Here is a 17,578-nt window from a genome sequence, read left to right as displayed (position 1 = left end):
CTTATAGGAAGAAATAGGATCCAAACCCTGTTCTCACATTCATGACTGTGATATTTTGCTTTCTCCTTTCTCAAGATCCTTGATATCTTTGGGCTGTCAGCCCCTAAACCAGTGGCTCCCGTGGCTAGTGTTGCTGCACCAGTTGCAGCACCTGGGATGCCTGCCATCAGTTCCTGCTGTGAACACCAGCTCCCCTATGACTCCCCATGTAAGTCAGTCACACTGTAACCTCTGTGTCTCTGTATACCCTTTGCAAAAGAGCTGTACCTCCTTCTCTCACGAGGATGTGGCCAGGGTGAAGAAGCTAGAGTGAAACTCTGTGACTTTTCAGCTGTAATTTGCAAAGCTGACAGTGAGAGTGAACACCACATTTTGTGCTTTTTGTTCCTACTCACTAGCCAGATTTGCTCTGGAGTCACTACGAAACGTAAGGTCTTCAAGTATTTCTGCTTGAAAGGAGAAGGCACTTTACTCCCACAAAGTTACGATGTCTTAAGGTGAAAGAGGCTGGGCTTAAAGTGAAGAAGCCTCCCGGAAAAAAAAAAAAAAAAAACTTAATAAGGCTGCACATCCCAGGCTCTGTACCTCTTCAAACAGGTGGGTGGCACAATTTTGGAAAGGTACAAAGTCCAACTCAGACCAATTCCACCATCCTGTCCAAAACTATTTGTCCCTGTAGGGAGCCAAAATAACACTTGAGTTTGGACACAGGTAACAGAGTCCTAGTTCTGCTGGCAAATAAGCGGATTTACAGCTGCGGAAACAGAAGGTGAAGGCCTGTGCTGTGAGAAAAGAGGATTTTTGCCTATTAAAATAATACTACAGCTCAAGCCAGTGCTGCTTTTTATGGGACTCGTGCCTGCTGGGAAACAGCCTGCGAACAAAGGTCACCAAACAATTACTGACAGCTAAAGGACAGTAAATCACATGCGGGCTGAAGATGGGAGGTGACAGGAGGTGACTGAAGAAATCTTGTCAGGCTTCCTCCAGGCTGGCTGATCTCTCTAACCAGAGACAGGGGGTTTCCAAAGGTATCCCCAAAAGATGTCCCCCAGGCAAGACAGAGGAGCAGAGCCATGAACCTGTTGGCCCTGCAGACCCTGGCACCTTCCTCCTGCTTGGTGGCAGCGACTGATGAAGGGGCAGCGTCCCAGGGCAGAGCCGGGGCCGTGCTGCGCCGACCCCCTCAGTGTCGAGGAAAGAGGCTGGCGGCGGCTTCCCCTCAGGGAGGGCGCGGAGGGGCGCGGGCGGGGCAGGGCGGCGACGCTTCTCCTGAGGGAACGGCGAGGCCGATGGCGGTTCCCGCTGTTGTGAGGGGCAGGGAGAGGGCCCGGGATGCCGGCGGGGCGGCAAGGGCGCCTCCTCGCTCTCATTTAGGCGGATTTCAGCGCATCCTCTTGTGCGGGGCGGCGGGAGGTCCCGGGCTCGCGGCAACGGCTCGCGGCAACGACAGAAGCTAGCGCCCGCGGCCGCCCGCGCGCGACTCCGCGGGCCGCCGGGGGCCGCCGCGTGCCGCGCGGAAAATCAAACCGGAGGGCCGCCCCCGCAGCCAATCGGCCGGCGGGGCGGGCGGCCGCCAGCCAATGGGGTGGCTGGACGCCGAGGAGCTGCCGCCCGCCTCCCGCGGAGGAGCGGCGAGTAACATTCGGAGCCGCGGCGGGCGGCGGCGGCGATGGCCCCGGAGCGCGGCGCCCGGCCGCCCCCCGCCGAGCCGCCCGCCGGCACTGAGGGGCTGCCCAAGGCCTTCCTGCAGAGCCTGCGGACCCTCTTCGACATCCTCGACGACCGGCGGCGGGGGTACGTGCACCTCCGGGAGATCGAGTCCCGCTGGCAGGGGGCGGAGGCCCGGGAGCTGCCGGCCGGGGTGCTGGACGGGCTGCGGCAGGCGGCGCCGGCCAGCGGCTACCTCACCTTCGAGCGCTTCGTGCTGGGGCTGCGCGCCGCGCTGCTGAGCGCCGACGGCGGCCTCCCGGCCAAGGGGCGGCCCCCGGGGCGCGGCCGCGGCCAGCCGCGGGCCCCGGCGGAGAAGGGCCGCGGCGCCGCCGTGAGCGCCTCGCGGAGCCTGGAGAAGCTGCCGAGCCCGCACGGCACCGAGGAGCGGCGGGGGCAGAGCGCCGGACACCGGGAGCCGGAGCCGGGCCAGCCCCGCTGCCGAGGTGAGCGGGGGTCGGGGGAGCCCGCCCAGGGGGGCCGGGCCAGCCGCGGAGGGGCCCTGCGCCCAGCCGCGGCCGCCGCCCTGCCCTGCCGCTGTTTGCCCAAACTTCGCTCCTTCCCATCTCCGCCTCCCGCCAGCACCGGCAAATCCCGACGTGCCCCACCGGCCGTAACGCGGCTGCTGCCGCCGAAGGTTTTAGATTCACAATGATCTTCAAGGTGTGACCGACCCCCCCCCCCCCCAATCCCCCGTGGGCCACGCTGGGGGGAAACGGGCCCTTGGTCCCTGTGGGATCCTTCCCATCCCATAGTGCTGCCTGTTTTTGTGGAGTCGCAGCTTTCTGGCTGGAAGGGACCACCAGAGGTCTGTGGCCCAACCTCCTGCTCACAGCAGCGTTTGCTTATCCACTAGTGTCTTGCAAACTTCCAAGTAAGGATGCTACACAAGCTCTTTGGGCAGCTTGCTGTACTGCTTGAGGAAGTGACTTTCCTGAAGACTGAGTCAGTTTTTTCCACCTACTAAACTAGAAGCATTTGGGTTTGGGCTATATCAGACCATGAGAATATACCCTTTTGAGAGGAGAACCTGGCTGGCTTTGGACAGGTCTCTCACTGGGGATTTTAGAGTTGCAAATTATCAGCAGCGCCATTGCTAGAGAGTGGAGCAGGCAGGGCAGGTTAGGATCCACACCCATAGCTTGGTCTGGTTATCAGGCAGCACAGACCTGTTCCTTCTTTTGGATTTAAAACAACTGTAAATTGCTCCCACAGGCCTGATGCAAAACTCTGGAAGTCAGTGATTTTTTTTGTTTTTGTTTTTATTATTATTTATTATTTTTAGCTTCTGTGGGCTTTGACTGAAGCCCTAGATAAACCAGAACAGAGAGTGTGTTGTTTGCAAATCCTGGTCTGTCTCAGGTTCCTCTTCCCTTTACATTTCTCCTCATGTGGGTGCTTGTCTTTTTATAGTGGTGACAAGAAGAATTAAGGGCTTTACACTAACATGTCTGTAGTTGTCCTCTGGCGTAGAGTCTGTAGGTGACCTTCTTCCTGGAATGGATAATGGAGCTGATCATCTCTGAGGGTCACTGGGTCTTGGGAATGGGGAAATGATCTCCTGAGAATTGAGCAGCTTTATTTTTTTGTTAGTTGCAGGCATGAACCATTCGTGTAGGTGCTGTGCTGTGGATATACTTTGTCAGAAAGGTTTGTTTAGTGGTTTCATGCACATTTCTGACAAAAAGTAGGGAAATCTGCCCAAACTTTTGTGTTTTGAGTAACTGACGCTATTACAAGTGCTTAAATGGGAAAGCAACATCAGGGAGGTGTATTTCACTGTCTCCAAATGCCGTCCAGGCAGCTGGGCCAGTGAGTGCCCCACAGGTCTCTGACATAGCTTTGTCTACAGAGTTTTCCAGCTTCTAACTACGTCCCTTCCTCAGGACCTAGGGCATCCACCTGTACTGGATCTGCTAATGTCCTCTGCCGCTCCTGTAGCTGTGAGCTGCTAGACCAGCTCATGCTGTCCTGTGTAACTTTGTCCTGTGGCTGCAGTCTGGTGTTACATCTCATCTGGTGCATCCGCATACTGATACGGAAAGTACAGTTCTTAACCCCCCCGACCCAGCAGTTCCCTCTCCTTCCTTTGTATTAGATTAAATGACTGAGAATTCGCGGAGCGACTTGATTCCACGAGCTGAATGAATGGAAAATATATTTATATATACATATCTAAGTATATACATGTATTTCTTGGTAGCCACATGATCATTCAATTTGACAGAACTGGTGAGAGCGTGGGGCTGACAAAGGCAGAAGAGAGAGAGCACCCCTTTCAGTACCCACCTGCACATATACCAGCCTTTGTGTATTGTGCAAGCTAAATTTCGCAAAAGGGGAAGGCTCATTCACTGACGTCTTGATGTGTTGCTGGTAAGCAGAAGTTACAAGAAACACAGAACTTCCATATTACCTGTTGGAGGCAGGTAACATTTTCTTTATCTACTTTTTGTGAAATGCTTTGAGGTTTAGTGACCCAAAGCTCTACGTGAGATCTTGATGTATGTTATTGCAACGCTTCTGAGCATGATGACTTCCTTTGCCTTGGTAAAATATTGTTGTCTGACCCGATTTGCCTTCCTTTCCTACTGTGTGTCTGCTACTGTAGGGTGGAGAAGAAATTTTAAGCATCATTAATATTCTCTGCTTTTCATTTTGCCTCCAGACGAATAACTGGAACTTCATTTAGGGGAATATTATTATGCAGGCTGCTTGTTCCATTGTTGAGGATGTAAACCCTGAAAAACCTGAAAAAAATTTTGCTTGATAAATCGTCATTAAATTGAAAGTTTTCCACCAGAAAGGGCCAAATAGACAACTGCTACAGAGTATAACTTGCTGATTGCGGAGGATTGTTACAGTCCAAGATTATAATGATCACCTGAGTCTGCAGGCAAATTTAGTGCCTAAGCTGCCAGCTTTCTAGAAATCAGGGCTGTATTCTAGCAACAGGCCTGAATTTCCAATGGACTTCAGCTGCCTAGTGAAAGCTATAAGTCAGAGTTATCTTATCTCTGTTAGTCCTAGTTTCTGCACAACTGTCCAGTGATATCTTCCACCACAGAGTGCTTTCCTGGTTTATAATCCAACTGGTGGATGTTCACTCCAACTGGAGTCAGGCGTTAACCGGGCAAGACTTGACTCAATTTTTACACGGGGCAGAATTGTAGCTCATGCTATGTGATGAAAACTGGCTATGGGAGTTGACTGAATCCAGTAAGTCTACTCTCAATTAGATTATAACATTTGGGCTCAAGGCTATTCTGAGCCTCCAGTTGCATGATGTAGCCTCTGTAAGAACTCTAACCAAGAGCAGAGAGATGTTTAATTGGTGCCTGTAAACTTTTAAGAATTTGAGGAAACTCTCCCTGTCTGTTTTTTGGGGGAAGGAGGTGCTCATGGGATGCTGGCCTAGCTGTGCTTTCTGGCCCAGTGTGGATTTGCTTGTGTCAGAGGTGCTTTGGATGAGAATTATGGCAAGATGACAGAAGTTGAGGCTGGGTGATCTTCTTGGCACTCCCAGGTAGTGCAGTGACCCAGGAGCACAGCAACAAAGCACATTCTCCGCTTTCCCACTCACCTCCATTAAAATAATGACTTTACAGGACAGAAGTGCTTCTGAAAGAGATCCTTCTTAGAGACAGCTTCAAGCTTTTCAGAGGTTATTGTCACAAAGGCAGTGTTAGAGCAACCTGTAGGCCATGAGTCCTTCTTTATGTGTCAGCAACAGTGTCTGGGGAGCTAAGTGTCTGCTACACACTAGATGGTGAGTCTGACATTGCAGCCTTTACGGAAGTCACTGGGGCAGCTCCCTACTGCTGGTATTTACAGGGCCTGTCACCGTGGTGTCCAAGTGCCTCCATGTTAGGTGTCTTTACCCTTGTGTTCCCCTGTGACAGCACTTTCATTCCTACTGCCCAAAGTAGGGCAGTAGGAATGAAAGAGGTGGGGAAACTGAGGCCCAGGGGGCCCATGGTACAGTGGGGACAGGCTAGTACCCCGGGCACTGCTTCCTCCACAATGCAGCACTTGCTTTCACTCCTGGGATGGCCTGGCTTTAGCAGCTACCAAGCTGATGGCACTGGCAAAAAGAAAGGGAATGATTTTGTCGGTAGCCTTCATTACCTAAGCCTCTGCCAAGGACAGGTAGCTGTATAAAACAATTGTCAGGTGTCTGGTCCTTGGCTCAGAAGTTCTAAGCACTTGCTCTGCTCGGTAAGGCTGGGCTTATGCCCTGTGGGGAGCAGAGGGGCTCTGGGAAGGAAGAGGCCTGTGTTTCATGGCAGAAGCTCTTCTATCTCCAGTGAGCTGGTTCTGTTCTTTTGCTAGGAAGAGCTGATCCCTTAGCCTCTACATTTTTAGCTCAAGTGCACAGAGCTCAGTTATTTGACCAGGGGACACCCTCTAATCAGAGGCTCGGGTCAGATCAACATCTGAGGTCTGTGCTCTTGCTGTGCCACCTTAATGCTGGCACTTCCAGGTAAGAGCAGTGTAAGCCTTTTTAACATGTTATTTCCACGGTGCAGCTCTTCTTAGAGGTGCTCCTGGCTTTGCTTTGGGATCCTGCTTATCACAGCTACCTCCAGTTTTGGGACTGTTCTTCTGCTTCCCAAGCAGGACGTGCTACAGGTCTGCTAAGAGAACGTGTGCAGTGGCACTGGTCTTGCTGGGTTAGGTGTTCCACTGACGGCAGAGCATCACTCTGGCTCTGTTCACACAAACATCTTTCTGCCAGAACGACAGTAAGGCTTTCCCAGGCAGATACAGGTGTATGAAAGCAAAGACAGTGAGTAAAACAGACAAATGAACGACATCAAAGACCTCTTGTCAACTGAGGTGCCAGGGACCTGTGTACGCTCAAGCCCTTGCTGGCAAGAGAAATGGGATGCCCTGATGAACTGGCAGGAGGACTTTTCCCGTGCTGCAATTGTCCCTTTGTGTCACTGAGAAAAAGGACAAGCTGAGCAAGGTGCTTGTTGTGTAGCTGCACCAGTGCTGGGACACTGCCTGCTGCTCCCAGTGACCCTTATTCCAGTTCCCATTACAGGACTGGTACAAATCTTGGCAGCACAGATAGTCTGTGTAGTGCAATCCTCCTTGACCTTGTGGCCTTTCAGCTTGCTCCTGTGAGCTAGGCTCATCCCCAACATCATGGGTGATACTTGCAGCCTCAGCTCGTTTCCTACCTGCCCCATATCCCTCTTCCTTCATGTTTGGTGTGTTCTGCTCAGGAGACTTGCACAGCAGTGGGAGGTGGTATTCCAGGCTGGGCAGAATTGCACTGCCAGCTCTTCACATCCTGCAATGGCACTACCAGTCCTTTGAGTCCGTCTGCACCAGAGAACACGTTAAACTTGTGGGACGCTCCTCTGGCCGCCTGATGGCTAGTGCTCAGCATGTGGGAGAAGGATATGGTGATGGGTGAGGGTGCCTGGGAGATAAGCAAGGAGCTGTTCCTAGGAGGAACTTTTTTTTTTTTTCTTCTCACTGCCTGCCTTTGCTTGCCTACCTCCCTTGCTGTTATCTTGTGGCTCTTGTTGGAAAGTCAGGCCAGGAAAGAAACTCTCAAGGAAAGCTGTGTGCAAAGACCAGAGTGAGCAGCCTAAGCAAGACGGGGCAAAGACAAGGCGGAGTCTGCTGGTGACTCAGCAGGGGACTGGAGCAAGAGAAGTGCGGCATACTTACTGCCTGGGCATGTCTGAAGAAAGTGCTGGCTACACTTTCAGGTGCTGTGGCGCCGTGCTTCTTGGCAGCAGGACGGTTGCTCTGCCAGATCATCCAGAAGAACAGATAGGATCTGGCTTGGATGTGGCTGCAGGGCTGTGTTTCTGGTGAATTAACCAGGGCGTGCAGCAGCGGGTCTATTCTGACTTTTTGGCAGCTGTAGGTGCTCAGGCAATACCTGCTTTGGTGTGCTGGCGGACAGCATGGACAAGAGGTGTCTAATTCAGCCTAAAACTCACCAGAAAAAAAAAAAAAGTTTATAGATGGATTTGGACCAGCACCACATGTTTTAGTGAATCAGCCTACTGCAGAATAGGATGTGGGGATTTGAATAAATTTTTGGAAACCTTACAGCCAGATTTGCTGTATGACTTAGACTGCAGGTACAGGGCTCTCGGAGATGGTCACCCCCTTCGGCACCAAGCATGCATCCGGATGGGGAAGGAAGGTATATCTGCTCCAAAATGAATTGGATTGATCTCCATGGCCATCTTCAGAGATACGCGAAGTGGTTTCCCCTCCAGAGGAAACTCCTTGTCAGACCCTCACCACGTGTTTGGAGAAGAAGCAGGTCCTCGACTTTCTCAAATGCTAACAGGCTGCTGCTACTTGTAGAAATGGGCTGAGTGGGCATCTGCATGGCTAAGCGCGTCACAGAACTAGAGCTGCGCTCAAGAGGAGATGAATGCCTGGCAGAGCGTGTGCTGCTTGCGCAGGAACCAGGGATCCCACGAGGACAGGAAAAGGGTAGGCAGTATCATTAATAGTTTAGTTGTCCGTGCTGGGACTGAAACAGCATTGCCGGAAGCTGCTCGCTCTTTACAGATGATGATGACCAAGATCTGTTGCCAGCCTGGCAAAACCACGTAAGTTGTTGCTAAAGTCCGTCCTGCCCGTACAGGGATCTGAGCAGGTGCTCCTGGAAGGACCTGGTGCTTTGTTCAGCCGCTCCCTGCCAAATTTACTCTATGATCGACCCTGCAAATCCTTTCCTGTGATCTTACCTCTCACATCCCACCACCTGAGTGTGCCAGTAAATTAATTCCAGAAAGGTCACCATGATCTCTGGATGGTGCTGCCTTTGGACTGGAGAAGGGTTGCCAAGCTGAGAGTGAGTCTTGGGGTTTCTTTCTGAATTTGCCAGGCACAGCTGTCAGCTGCAGAGGAGCTGAAGCCTCCTTTCTTTGGATATGCAGAGTGGCTAACTGAAGCCCCACCGTGGTGGCTTTCATTGCGAGTGACTGGTGCCCTCATGCTTTCATCTGTTACAGGTGCTGATGCTAAGCCTGCTGGGCAGTCCCAGGAAGATGGCGGCCATGCAGGGGCTGGGGATGCTCGGAGGCATCAGAGAGGACGTGCAGAACATCGGCGACACACCATCACCAATGGTGTGGACTTCAGCGTGGTAAGAGGACAGCTCTGTCATGGGTGGCCAGTGACGGGCCTGCCTTGTAGAGGGGCACTGAGGGAAGGTGGATTGCAGAGGTCCCTCTTTACTGATACTAGCTCTATTTGGGCCATGGCTCCATCCTGCCCACCCTAGCAGTGTGAGTGCTAGGGTATTTGGGTGTTGGGGAGATCCTGGTATTTATTTTCGAGTCCTGCAGTTATTTCCAAAGTGCCTCCTGTGCTGAAATGTGCAGGATTGGGAGGAGTTATGTGCTCCCTCTGCTGGAGAGTGAGGTCAGCCATGGAAAGTTGATGTTTCACTGCACAGGTGCCTTCTCCATGGGCAAACGAACTGGGTCAGGGAACGGCAAACATTTACCCTCACTGTGTAGAAGGCAACCTCAGTCCTGCAGTGATCTCTACGATGGATCTCTGGGCCTTTCAAGCACTTCAACAGAAGTCATGTGTTCAGTGCTGGTGAACACTGAACCAGCACTGGTTCAGCTTGATGCAGCCTGGCTGCTGGTGCCAAGGCAAGTGGCACAGCGGTATGAGTGTTCTGAACAGTCAGGGATAACCCTAAAATCTGTTACTTCCACCAAAGCACGGACCGTAACACATGGAGAACGGCTCTTGGATGGGGCCTCTGTGCCATGTCCCCTGCCAGTCGTCCTTAGCTGGTCAGGGCTTCAGGATGCTGATCTTCATGGCTCCTGAGAGATTTTTTTTCCAGTAATGCTGATTTTTCTGAATTTCATTTGGCTGGGGAGGCCTGGGAGATCTACTTCCTTCTCACATTCCCTGAATGGAGAGGCTTGGATGATGAACGAGGGCTCTGCACCGCTCCCAAGTGGGATGGAGAGGTTGCCTGGGTACATTGCCCACAGACTCAAGCTGAGTTTTCCTGGGAAGTGAGCCAGGATCCTGCCTGCAGGCTGGGTGATTGCTGAGTCCAGGCAAGCTCTGGCCTTCCTTGCTTTGTCTTGTGGTCTCTTGAGTTATTTGAGAGGCTGTGACTCTCACATCAGCACTTCCACTTCTCACACCCTGGTGTCACCCCAATTCCTGGTCTGAGTGGAGCTGACAGGCCACATGGGCGGTCTCTGTACAGCATTGGTTACAACTTTGTGTTGGCCTTGAGTGACATAACATGCTCTCATTCCCGACCTGGCCTCCCTGGCCTGGGAAGGAGGTGGTTTATGCATATATGGGAACAGGTTTGCTGGGCTTGTAGCACTCCAAGATGCTGGGACCCTCCCTCAGGCTCAGGGGGTCTCTGCAGAGAGGTGGTGGTGTGTGTCTGGGGAGGAGAAACGAGATCCCTCTGGTCCTCAAAGCTTTGGTGGCTGGGTGTCACTGCTTTGGACAGAGGAAGGTTCCATCTTTTCTTGGCAGGCCTCTTGTGCATGCATGCAACTCCAACCTGAAGCCCAGCACAGGTGGCATCACTGTCGTGAGTTCAAAGTCCTAGCTGGTACTGCTGAGGAAAGCCTGGTGGCCAGGGTCTGCCTCAAAGAGATCTGAGTTCTCTTCCTAGCACTGCAACAAGTGTTGTAGCTTTGGGCAACCATTGCCTTTGCCTCAGTTTCCGTAAGTTGTGTAGCTGTAGTGGAAGAGTTGGAAGGCAGGAGTTCTGGCTGTCTGCCCCCTCCTTCCCATTATATCCAAGTGCCTCACTGTCTTTAATGTGTTTCTCCTCCCTGAGAAGGGGTGTCTGTCCCTGTCCTGCAGGTAGGAAGCCTTTCCCAGCTCCAAGGCAGCTCTAAAGAAGCATTTTGGTATTAATTCCACTTCTGAGCACCCAGAGACAGTTGGAAGAGGTTTGAATCCAGCAAGGGCTGAACTCACGTGCAGGGTAGTGCTGTAATTTCTTACTCTCCCGTTCCCATGATGCTGGGAGGATGATAGGCCCCGCACAGATGTCATTGGGTAATTTGCCTAAAACCCAAGGGGAGACGGCAGGCACTGAGGTCCGTCCCGCATCCCATGCGGGTACACTAGGACCTGTTCATCCCCTGATTAGCCGAGCTTAGGTATGGAGGCAATGCTGTGGCCCCCGGACCCTTTGCACCATGACAGCTGGTGTCTGCCTGGCTCATTTTTTTCCACTGAGGCCTTCGATCGGCCCAATTTCCACATGGCCTCAGGGCAGCTGGGATGAGAACTTCTATGAGAGGCTGAGCTCTTTCATTTGTAGGCAGCCCGGGATATGACACTGTCCCCTCCCCTTCCATCCCAGACAGCCCCAACCAACACTTGTTGTGCCCGTTCCACCTCTTTTATCTTCCTCCTATCTCAGAAACTGCCTTTGCCACCGGCTGTATCCACTTCTCGGCCCTTAGCAAGATGCCATCTGTCCCTTCACCCAGCAGAGCTGGTGATGTCCCACTGCTCTGTGCGATAGTTCCTCTTCCTCCGGTCACAATGCTTAGTGGCAAGCCTGGAGGGACCGAGGCAGGACAGGCAGTCACGGGCTGCAGCCGGAGCTGGACTGGGGTCCTTGCCACATACAGCACCTTCTTCATGCCCCTCAACAACAGCCTGCGTAGCACCAAGGCTCTGCAGTTCTTCCTGTGGGTATGTCCCCTTTTGTCCGCCTGTCCATCTGAGCATGCATGTGGGTGGCTGTTATATTAAAAACAGCATTTCCAGAAGCAGTGGGGGGCAAGAGCAGCTTTGGGGTAAGGGGTGGCTGACGTGTGACGGTTGGGAGACTTTGGGGTGGAAATAGGGGCAGGGAAGTGCTGGCAGCCTGGAGAAGGTGGTGGAACAGCCCTGCTTCTCCTCCTCCAGGGAGGTGGGGGAAGATCTGTGCAGGTCACTTCTGAGCTGAATCCTTCCCCTCCAGGCCTTCTCCAAACCAGCAGAAGAGTTTGCTCAATGTCCAGCAGCTTCTGAACTTGCCTGCTTGTATGATCAAAATGCTGATGGTGTCTAGAGAGCTGTCTTCTCTCCCTGGTGGAGACTCTGGCTCTCCTGGTGCTCAGACTGTGCCATAGGCTGTGGAGGTAAGGCCACATTGTGGCCTAGTAGTCCAGCATCTCTATCAGGCAGAGAAGCAAGGCAGACAGCCCTTTGCTTCAGGGGGTGCTGGGCGCACAGCTTGCTGCTGTCACCGCAGTGGTCTGTCCTCTCTCCCTTGTGGAACAGCTGCAGGGGTGGCCCAGGAAAGGCATAAGCCAGGGGAAGGGGTTGATCAAAAAGTCACTGTACTGTGGTCACTCTTTGTTCTGCTGTACTGTGGTTACTCTTTGTTCCCCAGGGATGTTTTCTTCTTCTCTCCAGCCATCTCTATGATTTCCTGTTGAGGAGCCTCAAGAGAAGGGAGTGACAACAGAGCAGGGAGAACCCTTGTCAGCTGGGGTACAGACAGCAAGAAGCTGCTGCAGTCCTGCTGCTGGTGCCCCTTCATTGATGAAGGGACTGAGCAGACCATGCTGCAGCAGTCTTGCTGGCTGTGCCACAACCTGACTCAAGATGCAGGGTTATGCTGTGCTTATCCCAGAGAGTTGGTTTAGGGGTGAGAGCTCTAGTTCTTACAGCAGCCCTCCATACATACCAAAGATACACACCCGTGTTCCCCTCCAGATTACTCTGGTGCTTAACTTGGCTGCTTTCTAAAAGCCATTTCTATTCAAGCTGCTGATTGAAGCTTACATCCTCAAGAGCATTTAGAGGGGGGCTGCAGGCCATGGTCTTAGGTTTCTCTCTTTGTCATTTATCCAACGATGTACCACTTCTCTTGTAGTGAGAGCTGATGGGGAGCAGACCTTGCTCTCTGGACAGGAGGATGAAGATGACCTCACTGTCCTTCAGCTGCTCCAGTTATTTTCCCAAACTTGAGAACTCTCCCCCAAACCAAGATCAGGCATTCATCAGTGGCATCATCGCACTCTTCCTTAGCCCTTCATGAGGAGAGGAGCTGAGACAGCTTCTGGTAACCAGTTTCCTCTGTGCCTCTTGAAAGCAGCTCCTTGGGCTTGGGCTTGGCAAGCTCTTCAGCAGGATTGGAGAGAATTGCCTGTGCTATGAGTTAGATCACTCCTAGAGGCCTTTAGACTGAGGATGGCAGGACAGTGTTTCTCAAGGCTTGGCTTCAGCCCACTCCAGGGCCCATTAGTTCCAGGATGGGAGGCCAGTCTGCATGCCTTGGGCATAGATAAGGAGGGGGCATGATGTGTCTTTGTACTCCGTCTTGCAGCTGAAGCATATGAAGGAGCTGGAACAGGAGAAGGATTTCCTGCTCCAGGGTGTGGAGATGTTAGAGCGTGCCCGGGAGTGGTATCACCAGCGCATCCAGTTTATGCAGGAGCGTCAGAGACTCCTGGGGAAAGACAAAACCAGCACTGTGAGTCTGGAGCTTGTTTTGTGGGTGCCAGTCGTCTTGGGAGGGTCTGGGCTGCCTTCAGCTGGGACTTCTTAGTGTGCGCAGTGTTGGTCTGACTCTGCCCACTCTGGCTCCTGGGGATAGAGTCCATCCAGGACCAAGTGTGTGCAAATCCCTCGCCCAGGAATCCCAGTGAAGGGGCAGTGAAGAAGCCAGGGATATGCACACAGGTGAGATTTGCTGGGAGGCTGGGACTAGCCATCCCGTGGCAGGAGAGGGAGGGACACAGCACGTTAGTCTTCCTCTCCTATAAGAGGCCTTAGTGGGGCCCCACTACGGCAGATTGCCCAGACAAAATTGCCCAATATGGAGGGTGGGTGACCCTTCCCCACAGGATGGCATGTTCTTACTGCTCACTCGCCAGCCATGGGACTTTCCCTGTGATCTCACTTGCAGGCTTCCCAAGGAAGGCGTAGGACGAGTCTGCCAGTTCCCACAAATGTTTGGATACGTATGTACCCTTGTCTGGCTGGGCTCTGCTGTTCCCTATTCACCTCCCATCAGGCCATAGACGGGGTCAGAATCCCAGTCTGAACAGGACAGCCACAGTCTTGGCCTTCACGTTGATTTTTTTTTTTTTTTTGTGATAACTCCAGATCTGATCCAGAGATTTCCCCTGTCCCCGTCTGACTCTCTGAATGAAGGGCATATCCCATTGTCTGCCTGAGCTTGGTACTGCTGAGTATACTGGGTTAGCTGGGATGCCAGTGGCAGATTGGTGCCCAAGCTCCGAGGGGTGTGTGCAGAGGGGTCTGGAGGCCAGTGAGCCATTGAGCCCTCTCTGCAGGGCAGCCTAATTCCCTGAGAGCTGGCCCCATAACACCTCCCAGCCTCTTCTTCCACATCCTCCAGGACTTCCTCCCTGATGGCAGCCAGAGCCACCTGGGGTGCCTGCTCCCTAAGCTGCAGGATGTGAACTGCTGCCTGAGTGACCTCCTTTCTGCTGTGGGCAAGGTGAGAGTGCTGGATTGGCAGCTTGCTGTTGTCTGTGTGAGCTCAGGGTCCCTTCCTGTCCCCTCTTACACTGATGGAGGGCTCATGTTGGAGCTGCCAGAGCTTCCCCTGGCTCTGGGGAGGGGGCTTGGCTCTGTCAGCATGACGAAGGATGGCAGACAGCCAAGAGGATAGCACAATGGTCCCAGGCTGGACTAGAGGATGCTCAAGACATTTGGGGAGCTAAAGCAGGTCCCTAAAAGGTGTAGACTTTGTTGTGTGAATAAGGAAAACATCCCGCCAAGGTCCTGAGTCTGTCCTCTTGGAGCTGGACATCTTGGATGCCAGGCCACAAGGGCTTCTGGCAGGAGTAGGGCGTGCTGGCAGGAATGCTTCCTGTCCTTGTCCAGAAAAGCCTTCCTGGAGACCTCCTGCAGTGACCCGTGCTAATTGCACTGGCAGGATCTTAATGCTGGGCAGGACTTCTCTCAGTCCCCAACCCATCAGTTCCCAGTCTGCTGTAGAAACAGCTGTAATTCACCCCTTCTGGCTTTGGAGACAGGCTGGGGAGCGCCACCAGGAAGAAGACTTAATCTCTCATCTTCTCCCTTCATCCTCTCTTCAGCCAATGAACCCTTCCTCAGCTCTGAACAGGCTGGGCCCTGCAGCCCCTGTGGTGTCCCCAGCCTCAGCAGGATCCCAGCAAGCCATCAGTATGCTGAAGGAGCAAAACCGGCTTCTCACCAAGGTGAGCGGGGCTCAGAGAAGAGGCTATACTGTGCCCAGTCGGGTGCTGGGTAAGGACGCTATAGACATGAATGGCACATCTCTGCCTTAGGAAAAGGACTTTGTGACAAATTCAGGCCACAAGAGGGTGCAGATGCTGCAGCTTGGGATGCGCAGCCTGGGCTGCCAGGTCTGTTCAGCGTGGCTGGTGGGGAATGATTGCAAATGCCCTCTGACAGCTCTGCCAGGGCCAGGCTGACTAGGCAGGGGTTTACATCGCAGCACCTTCAGCAAAACCGTGCACTAACTGATTTGTAAACAGTACTTTCAGTGTATATGTGTTTGGGGGCGGGGGCGGGAGGGCGTGGCAAGGGGAACAGCAGCTGGGCCTGGCAGCCAAAACTTGCACCGGTTCACTGGATGCCCCAGGAGGAGGAGAGCTCTGAGCAGGTGTTTTCCTTCTCTGTCCTGTGCAGGAAGTGACTGACAAGAGCGAGCGCATCACCCAGCTGGAGCAGGAGAAATCTGCCCTGATCAAGCAGCTCTTTGAGGCTCGGGCCCTCAATAACCACGAAACAAGCCAGCTGGACTCCACCTTCATCTAGCCTCTAGCTCCCAGAGCTGCCACTGGCCCCACACTTGAGCTCTCCCATGGCGTTTCATGGAGCTGGGACTCTTGCCCAAATCCCATTGCATCCATTACTCCTGGTGTTGTGTCTCAAGGCCTGTGGAGGTCCAGAACTGACCATTGTATGTCTGCACGAGGAAGCCGGAGGAAAGCGCTTCCCTGATCCCGCTTGGGCCAGCCTGGGATGTCTCCCCTCTTTGCTATGCTGCTGGGCTTGGTCAGCTGCACTACTTGCAAGCTGCTCCTTTTCTGCCTCTAAAACTGACTGCAGTGACTGTACCCCCTATCCTGTGTCCCCCATTGTGCTAGGTGCTACCTGCACTATGTGGCATTGGGGTGGGGGGCTGCTATACCTTTGGGCTGATTTAGGCTAAATTCTGGCTGCTCTCTGAAAAAGATGTATCTTGAACACTCCAGTTGGCATCTCCAAGCAAGCCTGGCCACCGAAGGAACAGCCTGTCCCTTGCTTATGGCTGTGTCAGAGGACTAGATTGAAAATGGTAATGGGGCAAGTGTGGCCCCTCCCTGCTGCCCGAGTTCTGCGTGCCACTGCAACCAAACTGGACTAGAGCAATACCTGAGCTGGTGCTCCTCCTAGGCTAATCTTGCTCTCCGTTTTGGAGTAGTGTTGACATAGTTGCTGTTTACACATCTGCAGTCTTCTGTAGTTAATGAGCCATAGACCCAAATGAGATCACATGTACCTCTGAGCTGCTGTTTCAGGCTGTTTGCAGATTCGGGCAGGCACTTCTGCATCAACTTTGTTTGACATGGCGCATGTTTCCTTATGGCTGCTAGGATTATATTTTTTTGTAATTACTTTAAAATGAGAGGTCATGTCCTACAGCATGAGGACTGCTGACAGAAACCTGATTTCAGAGGGGCTTTAGAAGTAGGGTACTCATCTAGCTGCACATGGGTGATGGAGAGGAGGCTGATGGGGTCTTTTCTTTGCACATCTCTATGTAGAGAAATGGCAGCTTTGCCTGTCCTGGTGTTGTACCTAGGCTCCCCTGGGTGACATCCTGGGTGTGAGCTGCACCCCTCTCCACTCTCTTGGTGTGGTGGTGGTAGTCTGTAGGCGGTAGTCTAAACATGTGTTGCTATTGGACTGGTGCATCTCGATATTTTTTCCTTCCCCCCCAGCGCAATGGTGATGCTGGGGCTGAATGGTGTCTTCCACTGTGTCTTGGTAGTTTGTATTTATGGTACTTGCATAGGAAGTCCTTGTGAATCCCCATGTAGCACTGGCCTGGCCCTTTGTATCCTGGCCTGGCACAGAATATTTCTCTCCAGGGTTGTTTCATGCCCTGACTCTCCTAGCCCAATGCCGTGGCACAAAGCACTGAGCTGGGCAGAGGGTACAGGGCCTGCTCTGCTCCAACAGATTCAACTCTGGCAGGCTTTCCCACTCCTGGGAAGATGCTGTTAGCTGTAGAGCACTGTCTGTCCAATCCAGCTCCTCTCCCAGAGTTGATCTTGAAAAAGAAAATTATTTCTTGACCTGCAGCTGACTGCAACAGATGCTGTCCCTGCTCTTCCCTGGTATCTGCTGCCTCTGCCAGAATGGGCATCAGCAAAGTGCCAGGGAGGGGGAGGAAGAGCCAGGCCAGGGTAGGTTGTGTCTCTGTTGCAGGAATAGGATGATATTTATCCCCTGGGCATCAGTTCCTCCCATCTCTTTCATGATGGGAGGCCAGTGCCTGTTTTGTCTGAGGCTTAATAAAAGTGACCCTCCTCCTACATTTCTTTCAGGGTAATAAAGTGGGATGAACTATTTAATTTATCTGTCTGTCTCTGCCTAACTCAGCCTATTTTCGACTCTGCTGTGAGCTTGAAGTTCCTGACAGTCGTGTCCTGAGGGATGGAGGGAAGAGAACTGATCAATCTCAGCCTGAGCACGAGTAGCAGAGTGGGCCTCTCTTGTAGGTCACGTTCCCATGCCCTTTCCCTTCCCCCCCCCCCCCCGAGACCTGTGTTCCCAGCCTGGAGCTGGGGATCTCCCTGTCTGTTCTTGCTACTGAGGGATGGGATTGTGAAGCTCCCTGCACCCTCTTTCCAGTGTTTGTACCAGCCTC

The 17,578-nt window shown here is 53.0% G+C and overlaps 1 protein-coding gene across 2 annotated transcripts; it reads left to right on the top strand.

Moving 5' to 3' along the window:
- The first annotated feature begins 1,645 nt into the window (after positions 1-1,645).
- SAPCD2 (suppressor APC domain containing 2) lies at positions 1,646-17,282 on the top strand. Of its 2 annotated transcripts, XM_068914797.1 has the most exons (6): positions 1,646-2,156; positions 8,709-8,842; positions 13,028-13,174; positions 14,066-14,167; positions 14,772-14,894; positions 15,349-17,282. In XM_068914797.1, the coding sequence occupies exons 1-6, from the start codon at positions 1,673-1,675 to the stop codon at positions 15,475-15,477; spliced, it is 1,119 nt and encodes a 372-aa protein (XP_068770898.1). In that variant the 5' UTR covers positions 1,646-1,672; the 3' UTR covers positions 15,478-17,282. The 2 variants fall into 2 exon arrangements, with proteins under 2 accessions (XP_068770898.1, XP_068770897.1); XM_068914796.1 differs by lacking the exons at positions 14,066-14,167; positions 14,772-14,894; positions 15,349-17,282 and adding an exon at positions 13,610-13,803 and having other exon boundaries at positions 1,661-2,156.
- Positions 17,283-17,578: the final 296 nt, after the last annotated feature.

The sequence above is a fragment of the Struthio camelus genome, chromosome 20 (genome assembly GCF_040807025.1).
Source record: "Struthio camelus isolate bStrCam1 chromosome 20, bStrCam1.hap1, whole genome shotgun sequence".
NCBI classification, from domain to species: domain Eukaryota; kingdom Metazoa; phylum Chordata; class Aves; order Struthioniformes; family Struthionidae; genus Struthio; species Struthio camelus.
The sequence above is the reverse complement of the archived record's forward strand: the minus strand, read 5'-3'. Positions and strand labels throughout refer to the sequence as shown.